The 13,684-nt window shown below is 38.0% G+C and overlaps 1 protein-coding gene across 1 annotated transcript; it reads right to left on the bottom strand.

Annotated features, from left to right (window-relative positions):
- Window positions 1-6,050: 6,050 nt before the first annotated feature.
- LOC145118571 (heavy metal-associated isoprenylated plant protein 39-like) lies at window positions 6,051-7,159 on the bottom strand. Its single transcript, XM_079054270.1, has 3 exons — window positions 7,010-7,159; window positions 6,519-6,594; window positions 6,051-6,448 (listed from the first exon to the last, which is right to left on the bottom strand). The coding sequence occupies exons 1-3, from the start codon at window positions 7,022-7,024 to the stop codon at window positions 6,111-6,113; spliced, it is 429 nt and encodes a 142-aa protein (XP_078910396.1). The 5' UTR covers window positions 7,025-7,159; the 3' UTR covers window positions 6,051-6,110.
- Between the last annotated feature and the right edge of the window lie 6,525 nt (window positions 7,160-13,684).

A 13,684-nucleotide genomic window follows, 5' to 3' on the forward strand; every position in this document is an offset into this window, starting at 1 on the left:
GGTAAGTCAATCATTCTAAGGACATGTAATCCTAACCGTATACAACTATACAACATAGACTTATCAATTCACATAATAAAATTGCATAAAACAAGCAGTTCCCTAGACCATGAAGCATCACATAAATCAGGCAATATTGTCATATAGTTCTTGAAGGAATCCTTAACTTATCTACAAGCATGCATTTCTAACAATTTACATATCAAAAAGTTCAAATTTAACATATAAAACAAGTATGGGTATTTTGGGAATCAGTTTCCTGTTCTGGCTCTGGCTGACTGTACACATCGATCCTTCTTGTAAAACCAAGGTTAAATCAGAGGTCCACGTTCCCGATCCCAAGCCAACAATTAAACAAGAACATGACAAGAGACCAAGCCCATGTCTCTAACCCCAACCTTTTTATTAAAAAAAAATTCTTTTTTTCCTTTTAGAAACATCTTGTGAAAATTTCTCAGGTCCAAGTTTGATTTTGGATTCACACAAGTGTTCCTCCAAATCCTTTAAACTAGGTCTCTCATACCAAATTGTAACGTCCCCTTTTCACAACCAAAATTTTCATTTTTAGTTACGGTAAAACATCACATTTATAAATCCAAGTCAAGAAAATCATTTGATTAAAATTACATTTATTTAAAATCAAAATAATATAATAAAGTGAAATCTCTATTGCGGTTGATGAATGTGTACATTCACGCCTTGGCTTTCCCACCATTACCAATAGTACCTAAAAAATACAACCAACTAGGTAAGCACGAACCTTAGTGAGTTCTCCCAAAACACCACACACCATAAAATACATACAATACATGTGCACCAGGCCCACATTCACAGAGACTGGCTTTCCCCTGGGCCCACAACCACAACAAATAGATTTCCCCTAAGTATGTTGGGTTGCCGCCTCAACCCAACTGCTCCTTTGAGACTCAAGCCCTAATTGGCTCTCATCTCGTACCTATAACTTACGGCTAGCCCGCACCTGGTATCTTGGCCTACAACACAAAGCAAGACCGCCTCAAACTGACCCACTACAATATGTTGACATATATATAAAATCAAATCAAGAAACCAGGTAACACATATGAAAATGAAACTATCTACAAAAGTCTACAAGTTTAACAACTCACTACCATGTTCTAGGAGTCTCCCAGCACAATATGCTACTACCAGAAAATCTTCAAGGAATGCATAACTATATGTAACCAAATATGAGATAGACATCCGAATAGGTGATCCCACTCTAGAGCCACAACCAAACGAGGAACATGCAAGCAAGCCTAGATCAAGAGTTCTCAGTCTATCATATGCAATTACACACAACCCTAGGGCATTCCACTAGATGATAACCAACATACTGGTACTCTAACTAGCATACCACTGCTCCTATATCCTAATACATAAGGATATATATATATATATATATATATATATATATATATATATATATATATATATATATATATATATAGAAACATGCAAGGATACAGTTTGATTGTTATTGAATATGTCTACTTACTAGTTTGATTTGGAGAATTTCAATGGTTCAAATGACTTCACCTTGTGGAAGGTGAAGATGAAGGCTCTTCTGGTTCAACAAGGATGTGCAGTGGCACTAGAAGGAGATGCAAAACCACCAAAGGACATGACAGATAAAAAGAAGGTGGTTATTCTCGCAAGAGTGCATAACGCTCTTCTATTAAGTTTCACAGACGATGTATGTTGATTAAACGAGTGCATCTGGGCTTTGCGAGAAATTATGTCACAAGTATCTGAATAGTTCTACGATAAATAGACTGTATCAAAAGCAACATTTGTATACTCTTAGGATGTCGTAAAACACCTAAGTGAAGGATCATCTGGACAACTTCTATATGATCATCTTGGACTTACAAGGTGGGAATGTAAAGATTGAAGGTGAAGATCAAGAAATTATCCTCTTATGTTCACTGCTGAATTCTTATGAGAATTTTGTTGATGCCATGTTGTATGGTAGGAAAACGATCACTGTGAATGTGTGAAGGATTCTTTGATGTACAAGGAACTAAAAAGGAACGTTTCAGTTGGAGAAGAACTTTCCAGTTCCAGTTTGCTCGCAGGCAGAGGAAGAACATCAGCTAGAGGTGGTGGTAACAAAAGGGAAGTCATGTTCCGTATCTAAAGCCAACATCAAATGTTATAACAAGGAAAAGGGGCACTTTATAAGAGATTGTACATTGCTAAAGAAAAGGAATAATGGTGTTGAATCAAGAAACAACAATGTTGTTGTGGTTCAAGGAAATTCTGATGATGGAATGATGGTGAAGTTTTGACTATACGTACAACTAGTTGACTGATGCTTGGGTCTTGGACTCTGGAGCGTCCTGTCATATGGCATCCAATCGTGACAGGTTCGACCCCTTCAAAGAGTGGAATATCATACTCAAGATGGGTGATGATTGGGTGACCAGTATTAAGGGCACTGGCATAGTGCAAATCAAGATTCACGATGGTATAGTCAGGAAACTGGATTGATGGTTCGTCCCGGAGCTTCGAAAGAATTTGATTTCTCTTGGAACTTTGGTAAAGGATGAATTGAATTAATATGGAAAGGGTGATTGGTTAATATTCTCCAAGGGTGCTCTTGTAGTTATGAAGGGAAAGATGAATCCTCATGGAATTTATATCTTCGATGGCTATACGGTTGGGGGGAAAGGTGACTCGATCCTAATCCATGGATCAGTATGATGATGAAAGCAAGTTATGGCATCATAAGTTGGTACATGTGAGCAAGAAGGGGTTGTTTGGTGGAGATGCAACTGGCAATGCTAAACCTGATGAAGTTTGTGTTCAAGAGATACAAAGCAGGGCGATGTTCAGTTCGGTTGAACACTTAAGCAAGGAGATCAATAGGGTCCCTCTCCTATGATGTCTTATGGTGGATGTCAATACTTTGTGACTTTTATCGATGATTACTCAAGGAATACCTACGTGTATCTTATGAAGACAAAGGATAAAGATGAAGTGTTTGGGCGGTTCAAGGAGTGCAAGATAATGGTTGAGAAACAACCCAAGAACCATGTCAGGTCACTCATAACATAATGGGTTAGAGTTACGCAAGGCTTCATTTGACAACTTTTGGAAAACATAAGGTACAGTGAGGAATCACACTGTACGGCTAACACCACAAAAAAGCAGAGTGGTAGAACAAATGAACCAAACACTGGTGAAGCATGCTCAGTGCATGTGATTTTATGTTGATTTATCTGAGATTTTCTGGGCGGAAGCAGTCAACACTACTTGCTATCTAGCGAGTAGATCTACATCAACTGCAACTGATTATAAGATTCCTCAAGAGGTGTGTCATGAAAAAACCCTCTGAGAATTTGGGTTTATGAATGTTTGGATGCACTGCTTACGCTCGTGTGAATGATGGTAAACTACAGCTGATGACAATGAAGTGCATATTTCTAGGATATGAATTTGGAGGGAAAGGTCATCGTCTATGATATACAGAAGAAGGAAAGACTCCAAAATTCATTATTAGTAAAGATGTGACCTTTGAATCTGCTATGTGTAACTAGAGAGGAGGTAGTACAAGTTTTGTGGGGAACGATCAGGGTGCTTGCCAAAAGGTGGAGTTTGAAACAGACACCCCATACAGTTTAGGGGTAAATACGAAACAACAGGGTAACATGGAACAACATAGACGTGAGGAATGCCTTGATCAACCTAGGAAAGAAGTGCCTACTGATGTTGATGCCAGGAAAGACAACTTGAAGAAATTTTTGGAGAATGAGCTTGTGATGAACGATTTAGGATCTGAAAATAAGATAATAAGGATGGAGATATGGATATATAAAAGAACAAGATGGTTATACATTTCTCACTATATTGAGAAAGTCTTACGGATGTTCTATTGTGATCAGTCCAAAATGTTGGTACTTCTTTGGCGTTTAGAGGAATTCGGGGAAAATCTCATTAGGAAGTGGTCAAGTGGAACTTGTGACACTTGAATGAAACGCTTGATGTTTGTCTGGTGTATGGTGTAAATACACGACATACGAACTTGGTTGGATTGATAGATTCAGACCATGAAAGTGATATGGAGAAAAATAGTTTATTGGTGGTTGCTCTCATTAAGAGTCTTCTTTTGAAGGTGGAGAAACCTATCATGTTATATGACAAGTTATGCATTCAAAATTCCGGTGACAAAGTCGTTGCCCAAAGAGAAGTTCAATCTTTACTTGGACTTGGTTGATGTTCGCAGGAGGTAAGCCCCTTCGGGGATTGATAGCAGAAAGGGAGAGGAATTTCTTGTTTGAGGTGGAGTTCAGAGGATGCTCAAGTCAAGGTGGAGATTGTTAAATGTGACTTGAGCATTTGGAGCATTCTCATGGAGTATTTGGAGCATTTAGAACTAAATGGAGCACTTAAGGTTCATGGAGCATGTGACAAAGGAACGGATCATCTGAGATCGCTTTGGATCATCTGACAAAGGAACATATTAAGTGCCAAAGGAATGGATCATCTAAAAGGGGTTTTGGAGCAAGTTGGAGCAACTTGGAGCAACTTCGGGCAACTTGGAGAAACATGGAACAACATGATCCAACATGTTGCGCCATTAAGATGTTTAGCCATGAATATGTTGAGCCAAGTGAAGATGTTGGACCGACATGGAGAAGTTGAGCCATCAAAGAGAAATTGCGCCACCTTTGGGAGATGTTGAGCCTAGCATGAAGGATGTTGCACCATCCTTTCACAAGATGGGCTAACATTGTACATGTTTTCCCATCTTGGTTTCTTGATGAACCATGATATACCTGATGAGCCATGTATGTTATGAAGTCCTATATGATGCTCAGAAGTTGGTGATGCTCAAGGAATACACCATGTTGTACTGCCATGATGGATGTTGGGCTACTAGTGTTTAGGATGAGCTACTTGTGCATCATGATGCTCCACTGTGGTACAGGGTGCTCCATCATGTGTGTGGATGATGCTCATGGGTTGTGTGACATGGAAGAATGTTCCAGACGATGATGCATGGCAAATTTTGATTGGCTGACATCATTCGTGGGACTATGGGCTAATGGGGTTGGCCCATTAGGGTTTTAGGTCTGATCTCTCAAGTATAAATAGGGATGCATGGCAAGTCATTTGGTATCTTGAATTCTAGAGTGATAGGCGAATCTCTATGTAATTGTTCTTATAACCTTTGTTTGAGAGCTCTGAAACAAACAATACTTTCCTCCTGCCCGTGGACGTAGATCACCTTGACCAAACCATGTAAATATTGTGTCTTGTGTGTTTTTGGTTTTGCAAATTATCCGCTTTACTTCCTAACAAGTGGTATCAGAACTTGGCATGTGACATCAAATCTGTTCTGAGTGTAGACAAGTATCGTCAGTTATTGTTTGGGTCCCTGAATGAATCTAAGTGTGTGGCCATATAATTATGATTGATATTATCAAGAAACTAGTTTTTGAAATTATATGAGATTGAATTGAGAGGCGACTCATATTTAATGATGTAATAACGAAGGGATATAAGCCGAGAATTCGTTTACCATTAAGAAATTAATGAATGTTTTGAAAGGACAAAAAGTCAAAAAGTCACATATGTTCATATTAGCAATATAGTTGACCTCTGTTGTCACTTGCACACGTATAGTTCTATTGGAATTAATCTACAAAGAACAGATAATTAACTATAGTGTTGTTCGTATTCTAACCCTACTATATTTTTAGTTTCAACATTGTCAATTTATACCTATAAAGCCTTAATATTGTTACCACAGCCTAAAATTCCAAAATGAACTTGCTTGCGAGTATGTTTTTGATCCTTTGTTGATTGTTAAATGTACTCAAACAAGAAGGATTAAGGATCACTTACTTGCATCGATGTCCTCACCTTGACGTTATAGTGAGACTTCGAGCATTGTTTTCGAGCACAACGACAAAATAAGGACAACAATGGACTCTTTATATATGGGGACTATTTGTCTTCTACTCGTAAGTCGCTAGGTGAATTTCGCGGTTGGCATGGTCATTTTGTGATTTTGTGATATGAGATGAAAAATAACTTATAGTGATATACATGTATATCCATGTTTCTTTTACAATTTCGAAAACTCAGCAAATAACACAACTATTGGGATACTCTTCTACACTCTGGACACAGTAATGCTGTGTCATGCAAGGATTGTAGGCCCTATAAGCTTCGACCAATTTTTTAATAGCCTCCTCCTCCTCCTTCTTCTTATCTTTATCATCGTCTTTCTTCTCATCATCTTTCTTATCACCGTCTTTCTTAGCATCGCCAACTTTCTTCTTTTCTTCTTTGGCTGGTCCCACGGTCACTATCTCTGTGTACCAATGTTTTTTAAGTTTTCCGACGATACAAACCGGATCAACATCACCGATCACCGTCAATTTCTTGTCTTTCATGTCCATAGCTAAGGACTCGATCCCTGTAAAAGTTTTGTTAGTTTAGTCAAACTTGTTGTACTGTAATGAAAACTAAACAAACAGAGTATTAACCTGAAAGACTTGAAACTGCCTTCAAAGCCTTCCTTTTCTGTTTATCATCGTGTACATCCACCTTCACAACTACTTTCTGAAATTCAATACCAGAAGATGATATTGATTATCAGAATTTCCAACAGATGAATGTTAAGGTCAAGAATGATAATAAACGAGGCTAGAATGCATACAAAAATAGAGTGTGATGATGAGTTTTGGGAAAAAAAGTAAACGCTTTTCTGTGAAATCATCGACAGTAGGTAAAACCCATCAAGAAATAGAAGTTAGATTGAAAATTTTTGGAAAAAAAAAAAGACAAATTCTTGGCTCTTTGTGTGTGATTTTCGATATTTTTCGAAAACAGAGGAGATGAAACAGGGAACATGCATGAAGATCATAAAAAAAAAACAGAGTTGGAAATTCAATTCAAGTCCAAATTATGATCGATTGAGGTGTTTTTATTGAATATTTTCTGTCATTGAAATCAAAAGAAACAGAAGAAAATTTACCTTGGCTTCACCCATATTGATTGAAGTATAAGGAGTTGAATTGAAACGAAGGAGAGTTCAACTTGTGGAATGGCTGAGTAAACTCCGTGTGTTTATTTTATAAGACGGAAGGGGGGAAGGTGAGTGGGAGGAACAGTGATTCGAGTCTTTGACAATTACTCGTTGAACAAATGACATTAGAAAAATATCATAAAGCCAAAACAACATTCAAATTTTGCAAGAGTGGCTAGAAAATAAAAGGAATTCTTAAAGACTTTGGACTTAAAAGCTTGTAAACGCAATTAGACCAAGTCCTTTCTTACTGTATTTTCTAGAATCATTGAGAATGATTTAGGGCTCTTAGCAAAAGTTAACAATTTAGTGTTCGAATCATTTTAATCTCTTAATAATTCAAATAAGGTAGGGATTTTTATCCGTTCAAACAATTTTGATTCGTTCAAAGGTTGTATCAAACGCGATGATCAGGTTTGATTACAAGAGATAAAATTGATAAATTTTGATTGGGTTTGGTTTTATGGTTTAATCTTTTAAGCAGAAAAAGTATTGTAAATAAAAGGATTCTAAAATAAAATATCTAGAAAAATCTCATCTCAATGAAACTATGGATTGTTTTTGTCATTTCTAATATAAGATAATAATTTTAGTACAAGATTAAAATATATCAACTCAAGTTTAAACGAATATGTTTAGCAACCAATCCAAACCAAACCAAGTTGTTTAGTCTAATTTAGATATGTATGTTTGATGGTTTGCTGACGACCATAAAATTGCATCAGGAGTTTGCAAGTCAATGCGTCTACCAAATACAGAATAAAAAAATGGTCAATTCAAGGAAACAGAAAAGGACAAAAGGCCATTTTCCTATATGTCACTGGCTTCGTCATCTTCCATGGATGGAGAGGGCGTCTTCTAAAGGCAATTAATCTCTTCCTGTAATTAAATTTTGAGTAATTGCTTTACACATTGTATGGTTGATTAATATTCAAATGCTACAATTTGTTGGAAACCATAATTTGTTGGAAAGTAAGATTTGTTTGATTGTTTCCTTGTTGTAATCCTCTTCTACCTGTATGATTACCCCCCGCATGGAATGAACACAAGGTCGTAGTTCTCGAACGAACAACCGAAAAGATTCTGGTGCATCTTCAGGAGTCGGTATTCTTCCTCCGAAGATTATAGTATCAGGTACTTCCTTGTGCACTCTAATATGATCAGATGTATGAGTAAGCATCTCTTGTAAAATATAAGCAACGCCAAACCCCTCTAAAGCCCAAACATCCATTTCTCCTACCCGTTGTCCCCCTTTCTTGGCCCTTCTTTTAAGGGGTTGTTGTGTAAGACCTGAATAACGCCAAAAATATGTTAGAATGTATAAATAAATAAAATTCTTCAAGATTAACATTGGTTTGCATTATATTTTCTAACTTGGTATGTTTGAGTGTAGGATTGCATATAAAAGGGCTTAAAGTGAAATATCTCTTGTAGCAGCGGTGTTTTGTATGTTGTGCTTGGAAGCTGTAGAATAAAGAGCTTTTAAGGGGAAGGAGTTATGTTGCACAATCTTGCAAAGATATGTGTTATGGGTCGTTTCTTTTATTGCTGAAGCCGAGAGAAACATGGGTTACCATGACTCGTATCTTACCCGACCCAATAGTAAATAACTATGGAATGAGTCTGATTGTCTCGTATGTGCGAGTGAGATTTGTGTGTATGTTTCATTGAGTTCTCTCTGGTCTTATTCTCCCATCTTATACATTATGATATCTACGGTTTTACTGTAACATTGTGTATATAGTTTCTTTAGTTATATATTGTAGATCTAGGAATACATTTGTGAGTGAATGAGGGATTATGTAGTGAGATGCTTCTTTTGTAAACATTTTCATATATTGATATATTGATTTCTTATGTGTTTTACATAGTATCAGAGCACAAGCTTTCTTGAGTCGTTTTTAAATCATTTATGAATTTCTTGAGCTTTTCAGGTGTTGATTTGTATATCTTTTTTATTCTTTTTTACAGTGTTTTGTTCTTAGGAAAATTAGGGTTTTCTATCATCAAAAACTTAGGGGTTTCTTTGATTTTTTCTTATGGATCTTGATATTTGTTGGTCGGTCATCTTGATCGACCGCGTTCCTTTCTTTTACATTGTTTGTTCTTATTTATTTTCTTTTTAGTTTTAGGATATTCATGTTCATATGTTTGGATTTAGTTATCGCTTTTCTTGATCATGTTCTTTTGTGGTTTCTTGATGTATGTTAGTGGTGGGATATCAAATCCACCAAGAAAATTACACTCTTTTTCTTGCAAATAAAACGTAATATAGTAGTAAAAAGGGGATCGATCCATGTGGAAATTGTTGTATTCAATCACCCATGCAATCAATTGTACATGTGAAAAAAAAACTAACTAACTACAATTAAACTAAAAGAGGGTTTTATGAATTGTTTAAAAAATAAAAGACTTGAAGAATTAAAATGCTTGCAATTAAGCAAGATGGTGAGATGCTCAAATATCATATAGAATTGGTCAACTAAGACAATTCAACAAAATGACCATTTGTTTGTTTATCATTAGGATTCAATATGTAAGCTTATCATTCACACCAAATTGGTTATAGCAATCATGAAGCACAATATGCCAAAATTCCTCAAAGGTAGTATGGACGTTGAAGAAGCCCACAACACACCTTATTAATCATAATCAAGAACCCAATTGAAGCAATTGATTAGCCTTAAGAATGAAGGAATTTCTAATTCCAGGAGGATGTTAATGTTTACATCCATAAAGGAGTCATGATACATAAGCTAGAGATCATTTCTACCATCATAAATTCATTGTTCTAAGAAAATTCAATGATTTATTGATAAATCAAAGAAATAAACCAACAATTGCTCAATCAAGTACGAAACTCAAGATAAAAGTATTAAACAAGCATAAGAATTATGATCTAAGAATCAATAACATTATATAAATGACAATCAAACATGAATCCTTCAACGCCCACAAATATCCAAGGGTTATAGCCCAAGTCAACCAAAATAAGGAAGTTAGCCAGTCATGGCAACAATACAATAATCATAAAAGTGTTTTAACATCAAGAAATTAGCACTTACTAAAAGAATGGGAAGATGATAGCTCTAGCTCTCCAAAATCGCCTCCAAGATGCTCCAGTGGTGGAAAATTTGAAGTGTGTGCTGCTAGACCTAATTCCTAAGGTAAATAATGAGCCAAATAACAAAAAATACCCCTAGCTGGGCAGTTGCGTAAGTACCCGCTCACGGTTGCGCGGGTGGATACCCTACCCTCGTAAATAATGTTCAAATGTTATTGGCTCCTACTTCCACTACTCCACCCCACTATCTTAGATTCCACTGGTCCCCTCAACACTTCACATGATTCAAAATAAACCAATCATCTTCAAGCTTCAAATTGGATAGTCCAAGCCCATCTTCAAGTATCTATGATCCATCTTCAAAAGTTAATCTCATCCATGTCTTCAATGCACCAAGCCCAATTCTTCCAAAATGGATCCATAAAGCCCAAAAACTCCTCGTAAGCTGTAACACCCGTTTCTCAGGTACTTTTCATTTATGGCTAAAAGTATGAAATTCTTGAAAATATGGTCATATGTGGTGTGTAGGTGGGTTTTTACACCGGACGTAGAAAGGGGAGTGGACGCAGACATCTAATGCCCTATGTGGGGCGTACCCTTATGTAGCGCGTGGCCTTTTGTGCTTTTTGTTGCATTTTGAAGAAGGAGGATTCTATCATAGAGGTTAGGTGTGGCTAAAGCTTTAAGATCCAGAGCTTTCATCTCATTTCCAACTTCAAAAGATCGAAAGCTTGAACCTTTATGATTCCTTGGGTTAGATCCAGGATATCTTATGGATTTGCATGCTTTTGGTCCCATAAGTTTGGCTTTGTGAGTAAGTGCTACTCTATAGCCTAAGGTTGTCATTTCTTGTTGCTTCTGAGGTTCATATGTCATAAAAATGGGATCTTGGTTGTTATCTTTCACCCATGCAAGGGTTTGAGGTCATTAGAGGATGTTATGGAACCAGGGTTTGGTCTTGAGCTCCATTAAGCCATGCAAAGGCATAAAGTTAGGAACTTTATCACTTTAAACATTCATTAGGACCAGATCTAAGATTTATACGGGTTGTCTTTACCGATTAAGAGCTAAAATGGAAAAGGATTTATCGGCGTCTACGCGGTGCGTAAAATAGGCTATGCCTAATGTAGCCTTGAGTCTTCACGATTAAGCCCTCTACGCAGGGCATAGAGGCATGGGGTATGCAGAGCATAGCACCAGAAGGCATGTTTGGTCACTTTGGGACATAAAGTCGTGTTTGGAAGGGTCTAGCATTGAAAGGGTAAAATGATGTTTCACTGTAGAGAGCAAGTATGTAATGGACTATTGATTATGGATTATCGCCTTAATTGTTAAGTAGGGTTCTCTTGGATATGAATAGTGTGAGGAGGTTCTCGTACCAGTAGCTCAGGTATGAGACTTATCTGTTATCGATTGAGGTGAGTCTCCTCATTATACTGTAGGACACTATGTAAAACCGAAATTTTCAAACCAAAATTTTCATTTTTAAAACACATAAACTATTATAATTTTTCATAAAAACCACAAAGGTCTCAAATGTCATCATAAATCCACAATAAAAGTCAAATCCCAGAATCCTCAACATAGTCTCGGGCAGGTGTGTACAATCATGTCGGTGCCTTCCCGTGGTCCTGAGAGGTACCTGAAACATATACACATAACATGGTAAGCACGAAGCTTAGTGAGTTCCCCAAAATACCACATACACAAATAATAAGCCTCTCATGGCTATAACTCGACATGGACCCTCGGGTCTCATGCGTCTCGGTGTGGATCCTCCGGTCATGTGTCTCAGTGAGGACCCTCCGGTCTTACAGCTTGGTTTGGACCCTCCAGTCCAGTATCTCAGTGAAGACCCTCCGGCCCCACAACTCGGTTCGGACCCTCCGGTCCTATCTCAGTAAACATAGAATATAGCATATATTTCACACAGACAAAATGCATACTATCATATAACTCAAGTAAACACATAGGACCCTTCGGTCGCACAAAGATACCACTCATGGTAAGTATAGTGAGAAGACTGACCTCGTACGAAAGCTAAGGAAATGCGTACTCCTCGAACACAAATCACCGAATCTAGCCTCCGCCTAATCACATATGATAATTATCTCTAATTAACACCTTAATAAAAAATTCTAAATCTAACTCTTGGATTAGGAAAAAGACCATTTTACCCCTCCCTAGTCTCCATAAGTCATGATTGGCCAAACCCTAAAGTCAACAGAAGTCAACACTCGAGTCAACTGTCCCTGTTGACCTGACTCGCCGAGTGCACCTATGTGACTCGCTGAGTCCCCATTGTTCCTCAGAACATTGCGAAAATCCAACTTTACTCGTAGAGTTGTCTCATCAACTCGCCGAGTCACCCTTGTCCAGACTCATCAGAGAAAACCCTAGCCGACTCATCAAGTCAGCTCATTGACTCGTCGAGTTCCTTAAGTCACATTCTCATTCAGACGTTTTAAGGCAGATCTACCACTCCAAACCCTAGATCTAGCCTCCCAAGGTTCGAATGTCACGTAAAGCTTCGATCTTTACGTTTATGCATGGCATATTTGCTGCATAATGCCACTACAAACTCTAACTAAGGTGTTTAAGCACAAGAACTCCTTATGGCTGGATAAAGCTGGAACCTTTAGCCTCTATGGACCTCACAAGGTCCAGATCTGATGTCTCAATGCTTGGCAAGCACAAGTCATACCAAATCTCAAGGAAATATGGAAAAAGCCCCAAAAGTTCCTCATTCTCAAGATCTAAACAACATGATGAGCAAGGTGATGGCTTTTACCTTCCAACAGAAGCTCCAAGTTAAAGAATATTAGATCCCACAACCTCTCCTCATTCCTTGCTTGTTTCTCACTTCTTCCCTTCCAAGAGATCCACCAAAACACTCAAATGTTAGCTCAAACACTCTCTCTTAGCTCAATGGCCGATTAGGGTTTCACACAGGGGAGTTGGGTAGCTGGTGAGGCGGAAATGAGGACATAAGTTTCCTTAAATATGCCCCAAACCCGTGGATTTAGGGTTTCCTCACACAGTGCCAAATCGGCGAGTCGGCTCTCTGACTCGTCGAGTCGGTCATTAAACCCACATGACTAATCCAAATCTACTCGACGAGTCGGACACACAACTCCTCGAGTCACTTATTAAACCCAAAAATAAATAATTAAATAACTAAATGAAATACCTGGGAGTCGGGATGTTACAATTCTCCCCCACTAGAATCAGACTTCGCCCTCGAAGTCATGCTCCAGAAATAACTCTGGATACTGCTCTTACAACTCAGACTCCGACTCCGAAGTCCACTTGGACCCCTTCCGATGTTGCCATCGGACCTGAACCAGGGGCACCTATTTATTCCTCAGAATCTTCACTTTCCGGTCCAATATCGCAATCGGCCTCTCAATATAATTCATGCTCGTATCCACCTGATTGTCCTCTAATGGCACCACCGCCGTCTCATCGGCTACACACTTCCTCAGCTGAGATACGTGGAAGGTGTTATGAATCTGACTCAACTTTATAGGTAGCTCCAGCCGGTAAGCTACCTTACCTAC

This window comes from Lactuca virosa, chromosome 6 (genome assembly GCF_052849685.1).
Source record: "Lactuca virosa cultivar CGN04683 chromosome 6, Lactuca_virosa_CGN04683_v6, whole genome shotgun sequence".
Classification (NCBI taxonomy): Eukaryota; Viridiplantae; Streptophyta; class Magnoliopsida; order Asterales; family Asteraceae; genus Lactuca; species Lactuca virosa.

What these genes read in the sequence shown, in the direction of transcription:
- LOC145118571 (XM_079054270.1), bottom strand. An exon ending in GGCAGTTTCAAGTCTTTCAG is followed by an intron (nt 6,449 to 6,518) that starts GTTAATACTCTG and finishes AAACTTTTACAG; the next exon opens with GGATCGAGTCCTTAGCTATG.